General features: G+C 46.2%; 1 protein-coding gene across 2 annotated transcripts; it reads right to left on the reverse strand.

Annotated features, from left to right (window-relative positions):
- Positions 1 to 601: 601 nt before the first annotated feature.
- Positions 602 to 24,406, reverse strand: naa15b (N-alpha-acetyltransferase 15, NatA auxiliary subunit b). Of its 2 annotated transcripts, none has more exons than XM_018737927.2 (20): positions 24,015 to 24,406; positions 14,885 to 14,969; positions 13,505 to 13,609; positions 12,296 to 12,453; positions 10,878 to 11,012; positions 9,713 to 9,866; positions 9,174 to 9,293; positions 7,326 to 7,421; positions 6,452 to 6,558; positions 6,135 to 6,207; positions 5,884 to 6,053; positions 5,437 to 5,589; positions 4,812 to 4,940; positions 4,502 to 4,715; positions 3,416 to 3,609; positions 3,201 to 3,309; positions 2,977 to 3,075; positions 2,341 to 2,484; positions 2,151 to 2,248; positions 602 to 1,669 (listed from the first exon to the last, which is right to left on the reverse strand). In XM_018737927.2, the coding sequence occupies exons 1-20, from the start codon at positions 24,066 to 24,068 to the stop codon at positions 1,469 to 1,471; spliced, it is 2,598 nt and encodes an 865-aa protein (XP_018593443.1). In that variant the 5' UTR covers positions 24,069 to 24,406; the 3' UTR covers positions 602 to 1,468. The 2 variants fall into 2 exon arrangements, with proteins under 2 accessions (XP_018593443.1, XP_018593444.1); XM_018737928.2 differs by lacking the exon at positions 24,015 to 24,406 and adding an exon at positions 23,803 to 24,006.
- Between the last annotated feature and the right edge of the window lie 1,276 nt (positions 24,407 to 25,682).

The raw sequence follows: 25,682 nt of genomic DNA on the forward strand, positions 1-25,682 counted from the left end.
TGCTGCAGAGTAGCTCCAGGCTGCTACCACCAGCTGGATCCTTGGCTTCTTTTCCTCACAGTCCACAAGTCACTCAGCAGGCAGCTGCTTTCTCACTTCTTCATTGTAAAACGCACAGGCAGAATGCAGGATGCATTTTTCAAAACAGTTTTATTGCATTTTGTATTTGGTACCTCTTATGTGTTTGACAACATGGGTATTAAAGTTCAGAACTGAAAAGGAACAAGCCGATTCTGCTCTGGAGAGAGAGGAAAAAATATATATATATATTAATTGGCCCCAATTCTGGAAATGTACAAAGGCTGGGGCTCATCTGAAATGTCTGAATGAGGATTTTAATTATTTTTTTTTTAAACATAGGGCTTCTAGAAGTATTACAAAGCCAAGAACAACAACAACAACAAAAAAAAAAAAAAAAACCAACCCTTGGCGCATGTAAAAGATGCAGAGGTATCGCTTCTCAATTATTGTGCAGCCAGGAACAGTGTGCAGAATTAGAGAAAGCAGTCTGCACACAATGGACCGCACACTTCTGTCTTTAACCACTGGGGGGGGACACTACTGTTGCACTCCTGAGGTCTGCACACTTTGTTATTGACCATTGTGTTTGTGTGTGTGTGCGCGCACGCACCTGTGTGGTCAGGAAAGGTTGTCAGTATTAAGAATTCCATATGATTGACATTGCCTGCTTTATTTGAAGACTCAAAGTCTCATCTGAGGACCATTACAGAAAATAAAACCTGGGACCATCTTATTGCTTGTCTCAGTCCAGACAAACACAGAAAAGGAAACCATATACTGAAATCGTAAAGGATGGGTTGACATAGACCACGCTTTACCATAAACCACTGACGCTACTTTCACACAGCAACCCATTAGAGAATTTTAGGGGGGAACCAAGAGCATCTGCTACTCATACCTCACTCCATGCGTTCTTGACCCCACGCTCCCATCTTTGTTGTAGAAGGTCTTCTGCAGCTTTCAGTGGGGCAGTGGGTTACGTGTGTGTGTGGGGCTTCTTCAACACCATACCAAATTAGCTGCCCTCCCTCCCAAGACAACAAGCCCTCATTTCAACTCAGCCAATTGTATATTGGCACACACCTATGTGTTCAGACGGTTTTAAGAATTTTCAGTCTAATTTTTTTTTATATAAATTACTTTAAAAACACAGGAAGTAGATATTAGAACTCTTGTCACCTCCATCAGAATCAATCAGTTGTCCACCATCTCCAGAGATTTTTTACCGTTTGTTTTCAGTTAGAGTTGTCGTCAGCAAGATTAAAAAAGTAAAATGGTCATTTTTCTTTCTCCTTTTTCTTCCCTCTCTGTCTCCTCAACACATCTCATTGTGTTCAGTCCTGGTCGCAGTGCTGCGGGGGCGACAGAAAAAATGCCGGCAGGGTCCCCGCGTCGACTCATAACCCCCACCCCACCCCAAAAACAAACGCCTCGTGTCACCACCCCCTCACATGTCATTGGCCAGCTCCTCGGCCTCTGCGGACACATCGCCGTTGACAGCAATTTTCATATTCTCCTCATAGCCAGGCGGCATGAAGGCCAGTGCGTAGGGGAAGATCTTGTGGCACTCTGCCCGGTAGGCCTCAGCTTTCTCCTTGCAGTCACTCAGGCTTCCATCACGCAAGCTCTCCAGCACTTCAGTACAGATCTAAAAGGAGGGACACAAGTGGGAGACACGAGTCAACAAAGACTACATTCAAATCCACAGCTCTGTGTACAACTCCATAGTGATGTACCATTTGACAAGGTAGAGCATGTGGCCTAGAAGACAAGCAGTTCCTTTTGAAAGTGTTTGTAGCTTTCCTTGAGGAGCTCTGGTTTCCTCCCACAGTCAAAAGGCATGCATTTTTGGTGAACTGGTTACTCTAAGTCACCTGTACTGTGTGTTACCTTACTCACACTGTATATGTGTGAATATCTAACAAGTCACCTTGGATAAAAGGGGTTAACTACACACTAGTACATCATTGTACATCACATTGGACAAAAGCATCTGCTAAATGAATAAATATAAATGTAATTAAAATTTCCAAAGACCAGTGTGAAGACAGAGTAGAAGGTGTAGAAGGTGCCTTGGGCCTGCTGCTCTGGATAAATTTCAATGAAGTCCTAACCTTACTTAGACTTACTTGAATGCTCCGGTTGGAGAGGGATTCATCCAACGCAGTGGCCAGTTCCACTGCCTTCTTTTCCGTGGACGGGTCAAGGTAGAACATCATTTTGGCAGCTGGAAGGTAAAATAAAAAGAACACAATTCACTCCTAAAAGCCACATGGACCAAGTGAAGCCATGTCGCTTTGGAGTGAAGAAGGCACGCACCTGCTAGTCTGTGTGGGATCGAATTGGAGTGCTTATTGAGGAAGGCCTCGTTGAAACTCTTGCCATTGCTGTCGCCAAACAGCCTGGTGATCTCCTGCTTCAGGACGATTCGCACGGCCTCCGGCAGGTCTTTGCTCTCAGACACTGCAAGCAGGAGCACAGATGTGGTGAGGGGTGGAAAAACTTCTGAAAATCACACCGTTGGTCTAATTACACACCATCGTCATCCTGTAAGGATTCTATTTCAGTTACATGTTTTTATTTAGCCAGCGCTTTTCTCCTTAGCGACTTACAATGATTTAGCATTTATACAGCTTAGTACTTACTTACTGGAGGAATTCAGGGTAAATACCTTATTCAAAGCTACTATAACAGGAGGTGGGATTCAGACCTTCCAACTTCAGGTTCAGAGGCAGCAACTCAAAACAGTATTTTACCTGGTGTCCCAATTTGTTCCCAGTTCTGTTAAACCCTGTTTTTTTTTTTTTTTTTTTTTAAAATAAAAAGTATCATATACAAAGAGCATCTCCAGAACAGTTAAGTATACGGTTTAATTACCAGGGTTTTAACCCATGGACAAGGATGTTAAAGCACAGTGATAGGCAGTATTGACACGGGCCGGCAGCCAAGGCTCACCTGCTTTGAAGAAACGCACTAAACACTGGTGGAGCCACGGATGGTCTAGGTCTATGGCGAACGCCCTCTTCACCGACTGCAGCATCAGCAAGAACTTTTCTGTTCGCAAATCAAAGGAGGCCATTTTAGTCAGGGCAGCCTTCCCATTCACAACTCACCTTTGATGACAAAAAAGCAGCTTTCCATATTCTTGCATCACTGTTCTTCAGCTTTGCTCAGCTCACCTTTTCTAAAGTAGATCTCAAATGCCAGAAGATGAGTGTCTATCTTATTTTTCACTAGGTTCTTCAAAGGGGTCAAGAATTTAACAGCTTCTTCCAGTGGATTTTCTACCTGTGGAAGGAGACATTTAGAGGCTTAAATATCATATCACAGCCAGCAGCTCACTGATCATGTGTAATCTTCAGTAATTCTACTCAGTGTGCTCTGTGTGTGTTACCTTTGCCAGTTTCTCTGGTATGAGCTCTTCCTTAGGGCCACCAATCTCCTCGTCATCATCCTCCTTCTTCTTCTTCTGGTTCTTCAGCTGCTTCTCCTTCTCCGCATTCTTCTTCTCCTCCTCCAGTTGAGCCTTCTTCTGTGCACGCCGCTGCTTGTTCCGCAGCTTCTTCAACTCTTTGTCTGACAAGTTGGCTGCATCCGCATGTGTGCGCACAAACACACACACACACACACACATATATATAAATATATAGGCTACTCCTCAGGGAGGTGAAAAAGCCCTGTAGCTTCAACCTATTTTTTTAAGCCACTTGGAGACAGACTGTAATGTAATTTTAAATATATTACACAAAAAAAAAAAAAACTTTAACAATGCACACACACAAAGAATCTAGCTGGAAGGGGTGAGGACCCTCTATATAACAGGGCTGAAGTCCTTGACAACAAACTGAATTTCAGTGTTATGCTGCTAAACAATGGCAGCAAATACAGCTGCAATTGGCTCCATAGTACTGTGAAACATTTAATTTTCAAAATAAAAGTTACTGGAAATTTAAACAATTTTCTATGAATCTGCGGTGCTGGAGTGCTTTTTTCCTTTTTAACAAATTTATTACTCTATGTTACCATTTATTCTTTGCGACTCATTTCTTTATTATGGCTACCATTATTTACTTTTAGCTGTTCTACGATTATTCACCATATAGAGTATTCATGGTAGCATATTAAAGTAATATGGTGTGGCATGGCCTTCTGGTAAATTTCACTTGGAAGGTCTTTGTATCTAGTACAGGGAGAAATTTTCAGGAGTATGAAAAGACACAGTAGAAACATTCAGAGGTGCACATCTGTGACAGATAAAATCTGGTGAGAATCCAACTTTTAAATCTTAATTGTGCCCTATTATTGAAAACTCCAAAGAACCCGGAACTTAAAATTCATCAGTTATAACAGTGGCGAATGAATGTAGAGTGGAGAACCTCCATGCTAACAGTCTAACCACTGATGATGTGGGTGGGGGGTATCAAAGAGAGGTAGAATGCGTGCAAAGACACCCGTCAGAATTATCGTCAGTCCCTCTCACCTGTGTCAGCCTCCAGCTCCTTGTTCTCATCTGTCAGTGGGTTGTCATGTAGCGCCAAGTAGATCTCAATGGCTGTCCTAGAGGCCTTGTAGTAGAAGGGGTGCATGCGCAGTACATCCTCCAGCTTGAGCAGGTCCACATAGGAACGCAGCGTCATCTTCCTCATGCAGTAAGTGTGGAAGTCAAACTGGTCATCTGTGATCTCCACAAAGTGCTGGAAGTGCGCACATTGAAAATGCATGTTGGCAGAGTAGCTTGGTGAGACGAAGGGATGACGGTGCTGCTGAGGAACGGCAGAGGAATAACTTACCCTCTCGATCTCATGGCACTTCTTCAGGGCCTCACCGTACTTGTTCATGGCCTTGTAGGCCAAAGCGCATTCGGTCTGGAACCACATGCACTGCATCTCATTCAAGTTCTCCACTGCCGAGGCTCCTTCCTGGGGCATGGGGAGAGACTCGGATCAGCATAGGCTTTTGTAAACAGTAGAGCTTTAAGCTTTAAAGATGCAAGGAGGCACAGTGTAAAGTCAGTGTTTCAGGCAAGTTTTAGTTAAACCTACAAAGACAAAGTTGGCATCAAGTACTCTGAGTATAATAATTTAAGAAATTTTTTTTTTCTTTTTTTTTTTTTTACAAGTTAAGTTTAGCAACTTACACTGTTATTCTACCTACAATTATTCACCCATTTATACAGCTGGCTAATTTTACTGCAGCAATTCAGGGTAAGTACCTTGCTCAAGGGTACTATAGCCAGAGGTGTGATTTGAACCTTACATGTACATTTGCACACATGTATTCTGGGCTTTTTACAACCACACGGCTGACAACCTGTCTTGGTAGAACCTCTCCCTGTCATAATATGAAAGATTAATGTATAGAAAGTGATACTAAAAGGATCTGTCCATAGGACCATGTAGGCCCTGCATTCCTCACCCGTGTAAACTTTGAGCACATTTCTTCTGCTTCCTTCACCATCCCTGCCTTCAACATGTACTTGGCACACTTGGAGTTGATGAAGCGGTCAGCTGTGTCCAGCGCCTGGGCCTCGTCCATCCACCGCACCGCCTCCCTGATGTTCCCAGCATGCTGCGGAAACAGGCAGAACATTAGATTGAACCACAGGTGCCGTGGGTATATTTGAGCAAAGTTATAAATATTAAGTGATCTTATTCGGTTAAAGCACAGACTGCGTCCTTATGGATGCGAAGAAGCTTTGTAGCAATAAAGAACTTTTTTTTTTTTTTTTTTAAATACCGAATTTGCTCTTCCATAATACCTGGAAGACAGATGAAATTGCACCCTATAAAAATTGAAATATGATGGATCATGTCAAGCAGCAGACACACAGAGAGAAGAGGAAGATTTTCTGCTTGCAGTCACCTTGTAGATCTTGGCTTTGATGAGGAAGAGCTCGATGAGTGTGGGTGTACTGTCAATGGCCACGTTGATGTACTCTAGAGCGAGGCTCGGCTGTCCGATCTGATCGTAGTGCTGCGCCAGGAAGTACTGGACCCACAGCAGGGTGGTGGGCGGCTCCTCCTTCCCATCATCTGCAAAGACCACACCCTCATGCCTGATTTACCAAGGCCAGGACGTAACATGCAAAACTTCAAGGAGAAATCTGTACTTACCATTTGGATTAAACATTCGGCAGCTATTCAAAGACGTTTCATAGCCAACTACTAATTCCTCAATTATCGACACCTGCAGAGACCAAAAGGAAAATGTAATTCATCGCTGCAAATGAATCCCACAGAGTCTCTCGGTGCAAATTAGTCTAACTTATGATAAGCATATAATTACTTGCATAAAAAAAGACAGACACAAATGTGACCGCAATTCTAACGTATACCAAGCAAATCAAACAAATGGGAAAACACACAAAATACATTCAGAAGTCTTCTTAGGAGAGTACAAGGTGGAGATTTTATGGGAACTGAACATTCACCTTCTCCTTGTCGTGATACAGGGACTTCAAGGTGGTGAAAACGGGCGGACAGCCCTTGCTGAAGTTCATTCTTAAATATCTATCCAAACACTCCCGGAATTTTTCACCTGATCGGACAAAGACGTTCGAAGTTCAACAAAAGAATTCAGGTTAAACAGCAGGTGTTTCAACCCATTTTCAGGTGGTTTTGCAGTGCACAGGATGTATGCTCTGCAAATACATTTCTGGACACAGTGAAAAGATAAATTATTGGACTAATTTCATTTTCTTTTTCTTACAGTATGTAAATTAGGTCAGGAAACCCATTCTACCTGGATGTGGCTGGGCAAATATATCACCCTGAACACTAACCTTTGCTGAAAAAGGGTATAAAGAACAGAGGTGAAGGAAAATGCAATGAAGATGGTCACTCACCACACTGGGGTCAAGTCACTGTCACATTTAAAGCATACTGGTCCTATTACATAACCATGTGATTCAATGGCCAATAGTAACCTTGTTCTCAGGCTGATGCAATTCACACAAAATCCTATCATATACTTTAGTTCAATGATAAAGCCAAAAAAAACTGCTGCAAAACATTTTTTTTAGATATTCAACTTTAAGGGAAAAGTACACTATGCAATACATTATACGCTTAAGTGAAGCAGAAACTTGTTGATTTACTTAAGATGCTCATGCCAAGAAGTCTGTCCTCATAACATAACATGGCTTGGTGCATGCCAACCTCAATTTCTTTAATATATACATCATTCTCCAGGCATTAATTTGTTTAAAATACCCACTACACTGCACAGTGATTTGGCACTGCACTTGTATAATTGTACATCAGTAACGGAACAGAAGCACATAGCATTGCAAATGGAAGGCTGACCTGTTAAGAAGTTGAGGGGAAGTCTCCTAGGCACCAGGCCTTTAGGATATCTCTCCCAGGCCTCCTCATAGATCTTCTGCTTCTCTTCTACGCTGGCTGAGAGAGGGGGAAACAGGAAAAGAAAAAAAAACGAGAAGTGTCATAGTGTTGATTGGATATGTGGCACCAAGCGGTGATGAGGGTGGGAGTCTCAGGTTTGTGTTGGGACCACTGATCAATGACAAATCCCGAGCCATTAACATACAGTTGGGACACTCCCAATAAAACAGTTGGTAGCACAGTGGTTAGAGCTACTCCCTTTGGACCCAAAGGTGGCAGGTTCAATCCCCACCTCCGGCTGTAGTACCCTTGAGCAAGGTACTTACCCTAAAATTGCTCCAGTAAATTACCCAGCTGTATAAATGGGTAAATGATTGTAAGCATGTAATAATGGTGACCTTAACATTGTAAGCTGCTTTGGAGAAAAGCATCAGCTAAATGAATAAACGTAAATGTATGTTTGCAAAAAAAAAAACTTTGCACTCACAAAGATCGCACTGTGCCCAGTTTGTCAGAAAGAACGTTACCATGGAACATGCTGAAGCATTTCAACTTAAAACCTTTGTTTTCAAAGAACTTCTTTATAAACCTTGAAGCACTAAAGGGCTGCAGGAACTTTGGTCAAGAAGCCCAGAAGTGAGCTCCCTCTCCACAAAAGCCCACAAGACGTCACAGCAATGGCAACCCGGTACCTGCTGAATGCATCGGAAATGGGCACCAACGCCAAGAGGAAGGCAGGAAGTGTTCTGTGAAAAACCATCAAACGCCCATCACCAACACCGAGAACAAAGACTGCTCTTTTTACAGATTAAAACAGCACGTATAGAACACGAAACAGGGCTAATGAGTATGCCAAAAGACTCTTGGGATACTTACCAATGCTCATCCAAAATTCAAATTTCACACGGAGACTCACCTTAGAATACACTGATATTTATTCATTTACCAGATGCTATTAAGCCAATAAACAAAAACATGTTTATCATGCACTTATGAGATCAGGGGAGAAGTGAGTCTAAAAGAGTTTTGAGACCCTTCTTTAATGTAGAGAGATATTCAAAGAGACTAGAATAAAGGGATAAGGGAGACTGACAAGAACTACTTGAGTTACACAACTGAACGGACCCTAAGCCACATTTTTATTGTGCACAAATGAAAATTTGAACAAGTCACTGAGGAAGTGTAGAAACAAAATAGTGAGTATGAGTGCAAGGTGACCTTGATCTGCTCAGCACCCAAACGACACCCTTCCCCCTGCAACACAAAGCATCTTCGCCAGCCATTGCCATAAAATTAAAGATCCGCACCTCCGAGTTCAAGACAAATTACACAGCCACGATGAAACAATGGAGCCCGGAGTCAATGGTCTAATTAGGCCTATGTGCAGTTTCACCTTTTCCCTGGAAATAAAAAGCCAACTGGGGCTCCAACCAAGTGAAACCTCAAATATATTTTCATTACTTCGCTTGATGTTCTCCTCTCCTCAAGCCCACAGTAACATTCACATTGTGCAGCAGCCTTTCTTTAGTAAGGTCTCACAGCCCAGAACTCACTGCGATCTTCCTGATTTTCTGAATTCAATTCCCAGCCGTAACACAAAAAGATTAACACTGGTATTTCCCATATGATCACATACAATCCCCCTTCTCAGAATGAGACTGAACCCAAATGAGAAGAAACTGCTAAGGTCACAGCCTGAAACTTGTGTTTGGATAGACTGGTGATTTTTTTTCACCTCTTTGGCCAGAAGTGGAAACCTGGGAGAAGAACCTGGTTCCTTCCATTTTCACACGCGTCCCCACCTCGTACCTGGCTTCAGCGCATTCTCTAGGCCGTGGTAGTAGGACCAGTTCTCCGGGTTTCGTTCCTGCAGCTGATGGTACACCTCAGTGGCCTCTTCCATTCGTTCCAGGCTCAGCAGCAGCTCTCCTGCAGACAAAGCCAACAGGGAGTTACAGCAGTACAGATGGTACAATGGCTAGAATACCACCTTCAGGGAGAAACACCTGAATGCCAGGTGAATCAGGTCCTCCAGTGCAAGACTGAGACAGTAAGATCAGTAAGGACAATGAGGAACTGGAGGAGGAAGCATGATGCTTTTTTCTGTTTTTAATGCAAATTGTTACAAGCTAGATTGACACCCCCACAAAGAACAAAACATCCCAATGATACATGAGACTTCAAACATTTTCTGCATCCCGGCTTTTTTTCTCTGAAGCATGGATCAAGTGCTCCTTTTTTTCCTTTACGCATGTCACAGGGCTTCCCCTACAGCTGCACAGGCCTGATGGTTCACCCGGTCTGAGTTTTACAAGCGGACACATGAGGCGAAAAGAAAGAAAAAAAACCTTTGGTCTCCTCCACAGCCAGCTTGTCGCAGATTTGCTTCTCATAAGTGGTGAGGTGCTCCAGGGCTTCTTTGTGGAGGCCGGCTTCCCGGAGGACGCGGTTCTGGTACAGCAGCAGCTCACTGTACTCGTAGTCCACTTTGTCCGGTGAGGTCTACGAAGCAAAGACTCGTGAACCGCGAGAAACAAAGAAGAAACAGCTATGTCACAGGTGAGGGTTTTCAGAACAGCCACGCATAAAAATTATTGAGCTTATAAATTATTACAAAACAAGGGTTCGGACACAGAGAAACTAATCAAGAGCACTGCGGCGCTGCTCACGAATACTAAAAGAACTGAAATTCAGATGTACTGCTTCTTCTAAAACCATCTACTACCAGTAACTCACATAAGGGGCTTTAAGGCACAAGCATTGTTACCAAGAAATTACTTATATAATCACAAACAATTGTGTTTTGGTACCAGCCTACCTGCCTATTTTTGGCTATAATTACAGTGTGCGAAGCAGAAATGAATAACTGGAAGGGACAATTGTAGGAAACGGTTGGTTTTATCAGGGTCTACAAGCAGGGCAGCTCATTCTAGTGGTGAGGGCGCAGCGATGGAGACAGGCTGATTATCACCACTGAGGTGAGGTCATCACAATACCCATTGTACCTACGCTGCTGTGCCGGTTGGCAAATCCTGCTCTCAAACAGCCAACGTGTAATGGGATCACTTTCATATGCGAAAACCCTTCGAATGACGAGGGTTATTTATAAATAAGGAAAAAAATATCTTGTTTTCAAAGGGAAGAGAAACAGAGGCCAATTTAAAAGCGGACCGCGGGAGAGGCCGAGAGGTACGCCAGGGCAGTTGGGGGAATGTGGCAAGTTTCCTTCCCTGCAAGATTAGCTTCTGCCCTTTTGCTACTTCAATAGATAAAACACCCCCCAGTATTTGGGTTCAACACCTCAGTGTGTTGCAGCAGTTAACTACACAGCTGGGGAGCAGGCAGGCGTGAGGAGTAACAACTTGTATGACAGCACCCACGCCTCGCAAAAACATCAACAGAGATTCATAAGTGAATGACAAATACATCATTTCTACTCTGAATTCCAAAGCAAAACACTTGAAATGCAGCAAGATGCCTAGCTAAGAGTCCCACTGAATGGCAAGACATTACCTGTTGGGTTTTCCTAAACTCTTCTATAATTTTGGCCGCCATTTCATAGTCTTCCAGAAGATGATATGCTATTGCATAGCCAATCCAGGAGGCTCTCTGTGCTGGCCGGAGCTGGAGCAGTTGGTACCGGGTCTCCTGCAGAACACGGGTTCAAAATGCACAGCATGGCTTTAACAAACAACATATGGATTACTTGGAAGTTATGGCTAATGAGCTTGACATTATTCAAATTTTGGTTTAATGACATCAGGCCACTGAAACGTCTACATGTGGTTTGGAGGGGAAAGACTTCCATCTTTTTACAGTAAGCTGTTAGGGTCAATATTTTGACTTTTTCCCTCCACAGCTCTGTGAAGCAGAGGGGGCCTGGGTCTTCAGCCACTGCAGTTAATGGGAAGCAGGCATTGGGATGTTCGGAGGGCAGAGGGAGACAGCGGCACATTGCTGAGTCACGATGCTGAGGACTAGGTCCACACGCAGAGGAGAGGTGTTGCAAGCAGGAGCACTGTCCTGCTACTTCTCTCGCGCTTTCCCTCACATACACATGTCACAAAGCCCTACACTCTGGTCTAAATTTCACATTGTGACAGAACAGTCCAGCCACGTCCCACAAATTCCATTGTTCCAATGGATAGTCTGTGCCATGCCTGAACTTCTTTCAATTCTTTTCACAAGTTTTTAACTGACGGCTCAAGCCCAAGAGAAAAGGCTGCATCAGTTTGTGTATAATATTTTAATTGGTAACATATGAAGTTGTCCAACCTTAAATTCCACTCCTATAAAAGGCCACTTCAGAGTAACATTCCTGCAAAAATCAATCAAGCAGTCAATGCCTGGGACTATAAAACACAGCAAATTTAATAGAAATGCATGACACTGAATCAAGCCCACAAGCTTAAGGGCATCCTACAGTTATGAAATTAAAGGCCAATAACACAATACTGTGGGTACTGATACCGATGCACATTAGATAGTATAGCACGAGTAACTTCAATGGTGCTTATGATGAGTAGTTAGTAGATTTCAGGCCAAACAGCCATTGCTGTTGGAATGCAGATATAAGTGCTTCAGTAAAAATAACCCAGCTGTACGAATGGGTAAATGAGTCTAAGTATCTTAACACAACGGGGGCGCAGTGGGTTGGACCACGGTCCTGCTCTCTGGTGGGTCTGGGGTTCGAGTCCCGCTTGGGGTGCCTTGCGACGGACTGGCGTCCCGTCCTGGGTGTGTCCCCTCCCCCTCCGGCCTTACGCCCTGTGTTGCCGGGTAGGCTCCGCGACCCCGTATGGGACAAGCGGTTCTGAAAATGTGTGTGTGTATCTTAACGCAGTATGCCACTTTAAAGAACAGCATCAGCTAAAGAAATAAAGGGTATGTGTTCGGGTTTACATTCTTCTGCAAACATAATCTGCACACACCCTGTAGCCTTCAAGATCCCGCATCTGGATCTGCAGCAGGGAGAGGTCCCTCAAAATCTGGAGATTGTCTTTGTCCCACTTCAGCGCATTTCTGTAGCATTTGATGGCTTCATCGTATTTCTTGTCCGACCTCTGGAGCAGGCCGTAGACGTGCCAGCCTGGAGCCGTGGTTAAGGAGAGCGTTTCAGCCAGCGGGTGCACGATGGATGACGGTTAAAATGGAACCTGGAAAAGCCCAAACTAGCAGAGGCAGCAATCAAGGGGGTCCATGTTAACCTGGCAACTGAAAGTGACAAGTGAAGAGAGCGTAAGCTGGCATCAGCATGTTACTTGCACTTCTTGTCTATGCAACAGGAACTGCTTTGATGCAGCAACGTGTGAACTAGGGAGAGGTGCTCTGGATTGGCCACCATCTGCTCTCTACGGCGCCCGTGGATGAGGGTGGGAGGGAGCTGAAGCTGCTCTGTCAGCAGTTTGCTGTGCCTGTACCATGGAAGCACATGCCTGTGCAAGAGCCCTGGCCGCTCTCCAGCAACGTGAACGTCGCCTCGCCCCCACTCCTGTGCAACCCTACTTGCCCCCCGACCATCCTGAAAATCACTGGCTCTTTTGTGTTCAAACTGCCTGTGGTCTCACTATTAAGGGTAGCTGAGCTCACTCAGTTTAAATAAACCAGTAAACAGTTCTACCTTCCTTTCCACAAAAGTGTCCATATATAGAGGGGTCAGCAGGTAGCATAATGCTTAGAGCTGCAGCTCTTGGACTCAAAGATTATAGGTTCAAATCCTATATCCTGCTGTAATACTCTTTAGCAAAGTACCTACCCCGAATTACTCCACTAAAAATGGGTAAATCATTGTATGTATAACATCGTACGCTACTGTGGAGTAAACTGTCAGCTAAATAAACAAATATTGAAGTGAAACCTACAGTACAGGTGGTCTGCGATTTATGATGGTGAGCTGGTAATAGATATTCAATAGAAACCGTACTTCAAATTTTGATTTTTCTCCCCGGACAAGTGATATGCGAAGCGATACTCTCTCGTGATGCTGGGCAGCGACAGCGGCCCGCATCTCCCATTCTGTCCCGCAGAGGTATGTATTCGGTGTATTAAACGCATTTTCGACTTATGATGGGTTCCGGGGAATACAACCCCATCGTAAATCGGGGACCACCTGTATTTATTTATCCGCAAAAAAAGGATACAGACATGACTTTTGAGGTCGTTGCGCAGGCCCCGTCGAACCAGCTCGTAGGCCTCCTCCTTCTTGCCCAGGCAGTTGAGGGTCAACCCCTTCATTGCCAGTGTTTCTGGAATGGGATGGTTGGAAAGAATGAAACAAGGGGTCGAGTCACAGTGGGGAAAGAGCTGGACATTACTGTGGAAACACAGAGCATGTTATCTTTACCGCATAGAGAATGGGGACAGTACAGTTTAACTATTGTAGAGGTGTAAGCCTTGGTCCACCGCAAACATGGTGTGTATGCTGGAATGCACTGAGAGACACTGTTGGGTATATCCACCACAAAGGAAAACAGATCTATTTTGGCTGCTGCTGTACGGGTGTGGCGTGACGCTGTATGGGTCCCACGGGCAGGGTGCCGCTGTGCTGTGACACAGAGCAGACCAGTGTAATCGCCCGTCAGGTCCTGGGGCTGCGGTGTTGCACTCCAGCAAGGTTGGCGTGCGCATACGCTCACGCACACACACCAGAGAGCCAAGGATGTCACTTAAATGTCCAACAGGAAGGAGCAGTGAATAGTTCAACGATAGGAGCCGTGTGACAAATACAGATGTCACCACAGGAGGCACAGTGTAGTCATACGGAGATCTGAGTCCTGTAGCAAGTCGCTCTCAGGCGCGATCAGCGATCTGCCAGCTCTGCACAGGTCAACAGCAGGGGCTGCAGGGACCAGCACTTTGAGTCTAGGCTTCAGCCGCTACCGTACTCTTAAGCACGGTACTTCAATGGCTCCAACAAAATGTCAAGCTGTTGTGGAGAAAAGTTTGGGATGAACTATATAATAATGTGGGGGATCAGACCACCACAGCAGCACCCGTCAAATTTCAAGGAAATGACAAACATCCGGGTTTATCTGGTTTAAACTACATCAATACTGTAGAGCTGAAATACTGCAGCTTCTGTAATCACTGACATTTAATTCATATTCATTTTCCTCTCCAAAGTATGAGTGAATACAGGGGGAAAAAACTGCACTGCAGGGAGTCATTAGTTCCAGAGAGAAAGGTGGTTTCACATGGCACCGATGGGGTGGGATCACGGTGCGTTGGTTTTCAGTATCATCGCTTGCCATCCATTCACGAGCTCCTGCAGCATCAGCAGTGTGACTTCAGAGCCACTGCGCTGAGCGACAGCCAGGTTGCTGCAGGTACGAGATTCGACGGGGACGTGAGCCGGGACCTGAGTGTGCGTGAAGAGCTTTTTGACCCATGATGCCCTATCGCAGCATGTGAATCCACAGCTCCATAAAAAACTAAAGCCTCCACCTAAACAATAGCTGGATCCAAGCGTTGGGTGGGAGAACTCTTTAAATGGACCAATAGGAGGCGCCGCGCACACTCACCTCCATGCTCGGCAAACTTGGGATTGGAGAGAATCTGTTTGCAGAACTTCAGGCCATTGCGGTACTGCTTGTGTTCGTAACATCTCTGCGGACGGGAAGATTTAGGATAAAGGTAAGTTGCACCTTCGTGAAAAAGCACAGTGAACAACAGACAGAATTCAAATGTATTCATTTGAGCCCACGGACTTCTCCAAGAGTCGTTTACAATGCTTTTTGTCAGTTCTCCAGCAGGATAATTTTTAGTGGGCCAATTCAAGGCAAGTACCTTCCTCGAGGGTTCTACAGCAGGAATTGGGATTCGAGCTTTGCCCTTTCAAGGTGGTCCAAAGGTGGCAGCTCTAACCACTCCATCACCTGCTGCTCCGTAATAATCATTCTTTTTGACCTCAAACTTCCAGTCGCCACCTGCCGCAGGTCACTGCTAAGATTTGAGTGCTGCTCTGATACGCAGAGCCCAAACTAGAAATACACCCCATTTCGTTCGCAAGTTATATTTAGATTATTGCATAACCAGCAGAACAATTTCTTTCAGGTTTAAGCGGATTGCAGAAATACAGCAGATGGCATTTTGTGGCAATGAACGTCACTAATGGCAGTACGCAGAACTCTGCTAGATTTCGTGTGTGTGGCTGCTGTCTCTGAGCACTGCTAGCAGAGCGCCATTTCTCCCCATGGCCCTTTACACAAGAAGAGCTGCATACAACAGAACATGTTGCCCCAGGGTGTGACAGTTGCCCAGGAGAGCGATACACCCCGATCACGCGCAAGCGCAAGGCAGGCCTCCTCAGTGCTGAAAAGGGCCACTTGGAACACATAAAGCAACATCGCGCAGCTCGGAAATCTCAAGTCATGACCATGTGCTCTCCATTGTGAAAGAAAACAAAATGCTGAAAGGGGCAAAAAAAAAAAAAAAAAGGGGTGAGACTATTCCTGGTCCTGGAACCATTAGGCATTTTTCCATATAGCTGACCCTCGCAACACCAGACAAATGTCACCACTCTCCTCACTAAAAGGCCATCCTGGCAGGTAAGGGGTGTTGGAACGGTTTCCATGGCAACAGGCTACAAAGGCAGGGGGGGCACAAGGGTCGGGTGTGGGTGATCTGTGCCCAGGGGGCAGCTAAGCATCCGGGCAAATGGCAGGAAGGGGTCACCGCAGTCTCACAAATGTCACCTTATCAATGACGGCCTAAAGGGCGAACAGAAACGAAAAGCTTCATTGACAGCGACGTCCATTTCATTCCTCATGATCGACAATGGCAAACAAATCAAGGGTTTCTTCTGCCAAAATCAAGAAAGGTAAATTAATTCATAACAATTCAGGCTGAAATCCACACAAATGATGTCTATAAAAGGCCACTCTGCCAAAGGCTGCATACGGGTAAGAGTGAGGGAGAGCAAACTAAATTATTGATATATAACAGGTACTGAGTTTATACACACCTGACAAAGGTAAAGGACCCCATAATTTGGTATCAGTGCGACAATCACGAGACAAAGCACTGAGATAAATGCAGTCTTCTAGCAGCTGGAACAGAAATTACAGAAGCCAAATCTGCACATATCCAGCTTCACCAGATCATTATTCATTCAATGAACTGACACTTTCCTCCAAAGTGACTTACAGGGTTATGCTACTTATAATTATTTAACCATTTATACAACTGGGCAGCTTTTACTGGAACAGGTCAAGGTAAATACCTTAATCAAGGGCAGTACTGCAGGAGAAGGGATTTGAACTTGGCTCCACTGCGTATAAGGTGGTGACTAACCACTACGCCCCCTGCTGCCACCTTGGGTTGCAGCACTGCCATCAGCGCCAAGCACACTTCACAGGTCCCAGCTGTGATGACATTCCTAATTTCTTGTAGGAACTAACAACTGGAGAGGCACAGAAAATAAAGCCGAGAGATGTTTAACATTCAGAAAGGCAGCATAGCAGCTCTGCTGGGGAGCCAATTAGTTTATCCAAGACCTAAAGGGGCTCTGGAGGGACTAAACCTGTACAAACTGATCGCTAAAGACAGCGAGAAGCCTTTGGGCCTAGGAAGAGTCGTAAGAGACAGCGCGACCCGCGCGATACAGGAGGATCTCAAAGCCGCCCGTATGAGAGCTACAACGTTCGCACCCGGGGGACAGTAATCACCCTTCCTGGTATGCATGGCAGTCGGTTACCAAGGCTATCTGTCTCTGCGACGAGCCCTAATTAGGACATGAGATGTCAGACACCCGGTGCAAGGCGGCGTCTGTGCCTCCGCAAACACAACGACACCCTCTGCTACGCTGCCGAGCGCCGGAGTTCCGCAACCCGTTGCAATCGCACGTTACCCCACCGACACACTGCAGGGCGGCCGCTTACCCGCGACCGCACAGGAGTGTAGCGATGGTGGGGAAAGCGCCTCCGCATGGAGCGCATACTCCAACCGTGTGCACTTTCCCCACTGACCGACCGAAATATGTCGGTCCCCACTTATAAACACAGCCGCTAATGAGACCTTTGGGAAACAGTGCGTAAGTGTGTTTGGGCCAACACACCCCAACATCGAACAATACACAACTGGCCTTCACTGCAGCGACACAACTTTGGGGACAACGTTGTCCTTTGTTTGCGAACGGGGTGCGACACCTGAGGTCCCCATACAGGAGGAGCACTCAGAACACCTGCAGGCCAATCTCGTGCCCTGACAAGGCGGCCCCTTCCCGCAACGGCCTTTAGGAGAAACGAATCAACATTTGGTCACCCCGACTGCTTACCCCGTCTTGGTGGGCTGGCTCAAGTAGAACCCCAAACAAGATGGGCCCTGAAAACATACCGGACGTCCAACTCAGTCACCTCTGTCCTGAGCTAAACTCTCTAAAAGGGAGGCGGGACACACACTGCTACTGCTGCAGAATCACATTAAAGCATAACTCGTTTTGGGCAACGGTCCTTAGACCATCATCTGGTGGTACTGGTTAAAGCTGTTGCCTTCCAAACTGAAGAACTAGGGTCTGAACTCCCACCTCCTGCTGTAGTACCCTTGAGGAAGGTTCTTACCCTGAACTGATGTGGTAAATACTACCCAGCTGAATAAATGGGTGAACTAGCGCAAGTAGCTTGCTTTGGAGAGAATGGTCAGCTAAATAAATACATAACAATGAAATGCTGAAGCTTCACTTTCATATTATTTCAGTAACACAAGGCTGGTTTCCATTACTGTGCTGTTTAAGGTAAAAATATATTGTAAAATTAACATCAAGCGACATTAAACCATTTAAAATTCATTCTCTCCAATTTTGGACCAATTCATACTAGGAACATGTACAACATTCCCTGGCATTGATCACCGACCCTTAGAGCACCAGACACGAGCTGTAAACACTGTGGAGACAACGTGAACCAAGATGGTCCAACGCGCCTATTCTATTCGAGTGCGCTTTACTGCCAACTAATGACGACATACTGAAAGTTCAGAAACTGATTAAGAAAATGCAACTAAAGACAAACAAACTGGAAAAAACTGAGAACTTTTGAAAGAATGTTGGAAACACAAGGAACAGCACGTCTCATTTCAGATGTGCGATATGGGATAATCAACTGCAGCTTTCCGCGATTTGGAGCCTCACGCGCCAACCAAAAACACGCGTTTCAACACTTCAACATGCGAGGCTGCCTAGAGGCCAACCACTTTGGCGGGAAGATTCCAACATCTTGTTGACATTTTAAAACTACAGTACTCGGCATAATGACATGCAATTGACACGGAGCCCTCCTCGGTGCCCGGACCCGAGTCCATCCAAGCAGGACTTTCGAACCAAACTGCAAAGACTTGAGCTTCTCCAAAACCCTTCCATTACTCCCCTTCAACCATTTATCGATTTCACGTATTCAGCTGGGGCGACGATGATGTGAAGCCAACGCTGGGAAGCAGAGGGTGGACAAGATGTCGGTCCATCGCAGGGTGCTCGGATACACACTTTGATTAGTTCATAAAGCCTCAGGCAAAGAGCAATTCCAAGTCTTTGGAATGTGGGAGGAAATCAGGGTACCACCCAGAGAAAACTTTGTTCCTTTGCTCTTGTCAGTTAACTCCACACTTGCATAGCTGGAGCCAGATTTGAACCTGCAGCCCTTGATCCATGTAACAACTGTAACAAGTTCCTTTACATTATTGTATACTTTATGCTTCTTCAGACTGCTGGTAGCACGGTGGTACAAGCTGCTGCATTTGGACCCAGAAGTTGCAGGTTCAAATCCCACCTCCAGCTGTTCTACCCTTGCACAAAGAACTTACATTAAATTGCTCCAGTAAAATTACCCAGCTATACAAATGGATAAATAATTTTAAAAAGCGTAATACTGCACGCCACTTTGGAGAAAAGTGCCAGCTAAATGAATAAACGTAAATTTATGTAGCACTTTGCAACAAAGAAAAGCACAATCTGCAGTAAACAAAAGTGCATTACATAACAGGCAAAGTTGTAGACACAGACATGTGACTGGATAAAGTTTATCCAATACTGCTTTTTCATAGTGTACACTGTACAAGTAGCTGCATATAAAATTGATTGGAAACGCAAAGGTGATTCATGACAGATGGCACGATACAAGTCCATGAAGCAGTCGGGAGATTAAAAGGTCTCAGAGAAATGTGTTTTGAGACCCTTCAAAAAGGATTCAGCATCTCTGAGGGACAGAGGAGCTCATCCCACCACATTGGAGCCAAAACCAAGGACGTACTTTTGAATCTCTTGAACCGCGGATTGCCAAGTGGCCAGAGGTGGATAAGCCCAGTGCTCTTCCTTGGGAGTAAGTAGCGATCATGTCTAGCAGGTATTGCGGTGCTGACTAATTGACCCGTCTTGTAGGCCGTAACGAGCGGTGAACTTAATGTGGGCAGCTACAGGAAGCGTATGGAGTCGAGGAGGGGAATGCTTTGACACGACACGTCAAACACAATGAGGAAGCACAAAGGGGAATGCTTTGACACGTTAAAAAACACGCGTTGCGGCATGCTGGCGTTACACGAAATTAATTTTCTATTGACCATTAATGTGTTAAGGCAAAATTATGGGGGTAAAATAAAGATTTCGGTATTGGAAAAATCAGCTGAGCATCTACTGTGGCAAGAACACGACAACAAGTGCCCGGGGGCTCCATTACCCAAAATAAGTTCCAGCTCGCTATGTAGGTGCACTTAAGACTGTACAAGACAAATGGGTCAGAAACACTGCACCTCCCTTTCTCACAATGAAAGTGTGGCTCAGATGGCCCGCTGGATTTTATTCCGGAGAACGTGACTGACGGCCCACAGAGGAGCACACGGAGACAGGAACCGTGGTCACGGAGCACTCGGCTGAACCGGGCCGGACGGACGGTGGTTAAAAACAAGGTTAGCGGAGATGTGCATCTGTAGTCATTAGCGATGTGTCAGAACACAGCGTGTCGCCTGCCAACTGTAAACAATGTTAATGCGGAGAAATCCCCTGCCTGAATTGTCAACACGCTTAGCAAATCCCAGCGAAAACCGTGACGAAATGATCACTTGAGCATTTTGTTTAATGTAGGCACATAACTAAATAACATGCCACTGTCAGCTGACCTGGGGAGTCAGAAATAGAGGATGGAGCCGCCTTCCCCCATCTCCGAGCGCATTCAGCCAGGGCTCACCTCAAATCCGATCACTCCAAATAACAGCCCCGTTAGGGACTAAAAAGAACTAAATGTGTGAAAATATTTTTCCCCTGCCTGGACAAATTTAAACCTCCCTAAAGGGTTGCCTCGATGTGCCACTTACATTGCACATTATGGGACGCTGTCATATATAATACGATGTTCACAGTGACACCAGACCAAAATCCAAATGTTCAATTTCAAGTTTCCTAAACTATCAAGGTTTAACGATCTCTTTCCTCTTGCACATTAAATCTAAGTTCAGCCTCAGACTTTATTTTATTTTTTTTATTCAAATTTGGTCATAATACTTAAGCATTTAATCATTTTCATATCTGCTTTTTTCCCTGTTGTTTTAGCTGTACTTGCTACATCTAATGTATGTGTACACGTGTTGCATATGATTGTCTTTTGCTTTTTTTTAACCTTGAGAATGTGCTCAGACTCTTCAGGATGGAGCGCTATATAAGAATAAATTGTATAGCATATTTTCTTGGTACACATTCTGACTTCTGAAACTGGAATAAGAAATAATACTGGGTGACTACTTTCTACCGGGGGGAATGGGGGTGTAACGGCGGCAGAGTGGCGCAGTGGGTTGGACTGGGTCGGACTGGGTCCTGCTCTCCAGTGGGTTGGGGGTTCAAGCCCCGCTTGGGGTGCCTAGCGACAGACTGGTGTCTCGTCCTGGTTGTGTCCCCTCCCCCTCCAGCTTTACGCCCTGTGTTGCTGGGTTAGGCTCTGGCTTGCTGCAACCCCGCATGGGACAAGCGGTTCAGACAGTGTGTGTGTGTGTGTACTTTCGACATACATACACCTTGCCATATCTTTTAAAATTTTGGTAAATTCTATACTGAGTGTTTCTACATTTTACTTGTCTCTATCAAATACAACAAAAACTGACAAAACTAAAATAGTAACAAAAATAACAAATTAGAAAGACCAAGCATCATACACTAAGACATCATGAAGCTTTACCTTACATGCATTCAACTTATGTGGATTCAGCTTTATAGAAATTTTTTTAAAAAAAAGATTTCCACACATTAACAACACTTCGAAATCAACCCTCTCCTGGGCGACTCATAAAACCGCAAGATACCCCAGCAGCACCTCGGGAAACATAAACTAGTGAACTGTATTAGTCATTAATTGAACTGTACAGTACGTATTAAAAAATCTTGATTGGTTTAATACACAATGCATTTTCATGGACATATTTACTATTATGTGTGCTATTGTTTCGCCGGAGCAGAAACTTAGGGTTGCGTCTCCCACAGGCTTCACAGGGTGAACGGGTTATAAGCGATTCCCCCCAGTCAATCCGGCTCAATCCAATTCAATCCCCCAATCCCCGCGTAAACGGCGCCTCCATTGTGAACCCTTCACATTTCATAAACACGGGAAATTACCGTAACGGTTTATTTAGCTCATGCCGTTCAAGGCGACTTACAAGTGCTTCGTAATCACCTTTACCCTGATCTACCCATTTACACAGCGGGGGCTTCTTGCTGGGCCCCACATCCCACACGATTCACAGGTGAGCACACGGAAGGATGTTAAGGGACAGCTGGGAGCGTAGCGGTTAGCGCTACTGCCTCGGATCCAAAGGTCGCAGGTTCGATCCCCACCGCCGGCTGTAGGACCCTTGAGTAAGGCGGTACCTACCGTAATTGCTTCCGTAATTACCCAGCTGTAGAAGTGGGTAAATGACTGTAACCTTAACACCGTAGGTAGCTTTGGAGAAAAGTGTCAGCTAAATTAATAAGTAACGTTAAGTGCGGAGGCCTGGGCCGCACACGCGAGCCTTTGTCAAAACCCAACTTGCGCCGCACCGGACCGAGAAACCCCCAGGGAAGCGAGCTGATCCGTACCGGCAGGTGGCGCGGCGGTTAGCGCCGTTGCCAGGCTTTAGGCTCACGCAGCCCGGACCGCTCCGCTCTGCTGCGAGTCGCTCTAAAAAGCTGCTTTTCTGTAAACGTGGCCTTGGGCGAAGCGAAGGTGCCACAAAAAGGAAGGTTAAATAGAGCAAAACACACTCATCATGATTATGACGACAAGAAGAAGCCGCGGCTCTGCGAACCGTCCGAGGGAGAACTTTTCCCAACTGACTGATGATCCATCCATCCATCCATCCATCCATCCAGCCAGCGCGAGCACTTCCTCCGCGTGGGAAGAAGACTGAAGAGGCTCTGCGTTCACATTTGAACCATTTAGTATTCAGAGTTTCGGGAGAGGCGCTCGTGACGGCGGCCTACTCAGCTGTCAAACCCTCCGCTCCGCTCCGCAGCGGCGCGCGCGTCCCAATGAATGGGGACACACACACACACACACACACACGCACACACACACGCACACAGGGCGGGCGGGCAAAGCGGCGCAGTTGCAGCGCAAACACGGACATGACTTCCCGCAAGGCGGCCCGGGTCGAGCTCAGTCAATTCAGATGCAGGCAGGGAGCGGAAGTTGGGGAAAGTGCGGCCAAGTAGAAGTTCGCAAACGCGAGACTAGTCTAGTGTAGCTAGGCGGCTAACAGGCTAGCGAGCAGGCCTGAGCATCGCCTTCCTCGAGCTTTCTCCTCTCCTTTCAAGAGTGTCTGACTGAGTGAGTAGCCATGCCATGGTGCCCTGTCCTGTCGTCGTACCATCTTCATCGTAAGCCCGTGTGCGGCGTGCTGCTACACGCACGGGACAATGAGCGATTCGGAGGATGAAAGATATTATTATCGCGGGGAGAGGTTCGCGAGCGCACGGACGGACGGGACGGAGCGCAGAGCTGGAGCGAACGAACCGGCCGAGTGACACTTCTCTCACACAGCCGCGCACCACCAACGGAATTAGCTGCGGCACATACACCGGAGCATCTCAAATGCGACTTTATTTCGATGACAGTTTGCTGAAAAGCAGCGCCGTGACTGACAGCAGTGCCGAAGCCACTTTCGAGGCGAGGCGAGGCGAGGGGCGTCCTGACACAGCAACAAAAGAAAAGCGAACATGCCGAGTCCGCAGTTTGACTGAGTCGAGCCGAAATGTGCGGGGACAGGAGCACAACCCGTTCCCTCGCCCAAGTTACGGCACCCATATTTATCGTGCGAACAAAGAGCTGAACTCCGGCTGCAGTGCAGCGTGGCCTCCGTCCCGCTCCAACTCCAAGTGAGGCGCAGACCGGCGGCTGCTGCTCAGAGCTGGAGGAGCTACGGGACACCGGGACTCGGGTCGGGAGCCACAGGGACTATTTAACCGACGGGTTCCGGCGATGAGCCATACCATAGCATGTTTGCAGGAGCAGGGCGATCGCGGTGCGCGTACACGTGCAGGTACACGTACGGGTAGAGCTAGAGGAGCGGCCTGGCCGCGCTCGTAGAGCTCCGGTGGCGCCTGGCCGGATCCCTGTCACTCGCACCCCCGAAGTGCAGCGCCGTTCCTTCGCGGAGCAGAGCAGAGCAGAGCCGCGCCAGCGTAGGAACGTCTGGACTCACCAGGATCCTCTTGAAGAGGGCGTTCTCCTTGGGCGGCAGGGTGGCTGTCGGCATTGTTCGGGCTGCGGCGCTTCCTGGAGCTCAGCACATGTGACAACGAGCTCCCAAATCCGTCCGCGTGCGCGGCTCTCGGCCCCCTTGTTCTCGGATCTGCGCTCGCTCCCTCGATCGCTCCCCTTTTTCGGGCTCTCCTCTCTCACGTGGTGACTGGGAGACCCCCCCCACCTCCGCCACCTCCGCCGCCGCCGCCGCCACCACCACCTCCGCTGCCGCCGCCGCGTGCCCAAAATGGCCGATTGGCTTCTCCTCCGGGTCACGGCTGCGTCTGCGTGCGGAACCTCCTGTGTGGAAGGGCGCACACGGCAACCTGAGAAACAGGTCGCGCGACTGACCACGCCGGCCACGAGAGGGCGCAGCGCGAGCTTCTTCACTGTACAGGGACTATAGAGCCGGGCGCGTGCGGCCTCTGGGATTAATAAAGTTTCCTTCATTCATTGGTTCAGAATAACAGTTTCACTTATGTACTCAGCCGATGCTTTTTTTTTTTTCCTTTTTAAAAGGGGCTTACAATGTTAAGCTACTTAGAGTTATTCACCCCCAAGGGTGATTTAGGATAAGTGCCTCACTCACAGGTACTACAGCTGGGATTAGAACCTGCAACCTTTGAGTCTAGGGGTAGTAGCACTAACCGCTATGCTGTCAGCTAGCTTGGTACTGAAGGGGTTAACTGCAGTTTGTGCAAGAACATAGAACAAATCGTGCAACCAACACAACATAAAGTAGAGAAACAGTCAACATGCACAAAAAGAACGGGGAACTGTTGACTCGGCTCGCTTGCGGAGTCCGTTCTCCTGTTTGTCATTTTCCTCCATATCCACAGGCCAGCAGAAATGTTTACTTCTGGATCATTTTGCCACGGTTCTGTCCAAAACGGAGAACCCCGAGGGCAGGGAACAGCTCAGCTATAAACAGTCCAGTATGTTTGGCAGCAGTGGCACAGTTTCGGAAATGTAACTCCTTCGCTCCTGGTTTATTTACCTCTAGTATTATTGAGTCTAAAAAAGAATGCTCAAGTATATGAACACCTCTAGTTTAAACAAGTGATCAAGTTAAGCTAATGTTTAGGAGCAATTTTTGTAGATTTATATATAAACACGTTATTTTGTTTGATTATGTTTTCAGTATGTATGCTACTGGGCAAATGCCCTCCCATTCACTTCTAACTAACAGTTTATGAACTAGAACATCAACAGTGATTTTTTTTCCTAGACTGAATTCATGAACTGATCACTTGGGGTTGGAATGGGATTTTTTAGGAAAGAGGGGGGAAAATATTTTTCCGGTGTCAATGTCAGGCTACTTTTGGATACGCTGTAACAACTGGACCAATAAGATTTATTTAAAATTGTATAATAACAAATAACATTATGAAGGGTTTTTTTTTAATCAGTAAACCATAACTGCCTGTGGCAGTATGATTAACCGGAAACAACCAGTTCCCCAAAAATCTTCATATAATACTCTGAACTATTAATTTACAGTCAGTTTGTGTAAACAGTACAAAGCAAAGTTTACATTAAACTTATTTATATATACATTTATTCAATTAGCTGACAATTTTCTCCAATGTCACTTACAATGTTAAGTTACTTAATATTATTTACCCAT

This window comes from Scleropages formosus, chromosome 16, assembly GCF_900964775.1.
Source record: "Scleropages formosus chromosome 16, fSclFor1.1, whole genome shotgun sequence".
NCBI lineage: Eukaryota > Metazoa > Chordata > Actinopteri > Osteoglossiformes > Osteoglossidae > Scleropages > Scleropages formosus.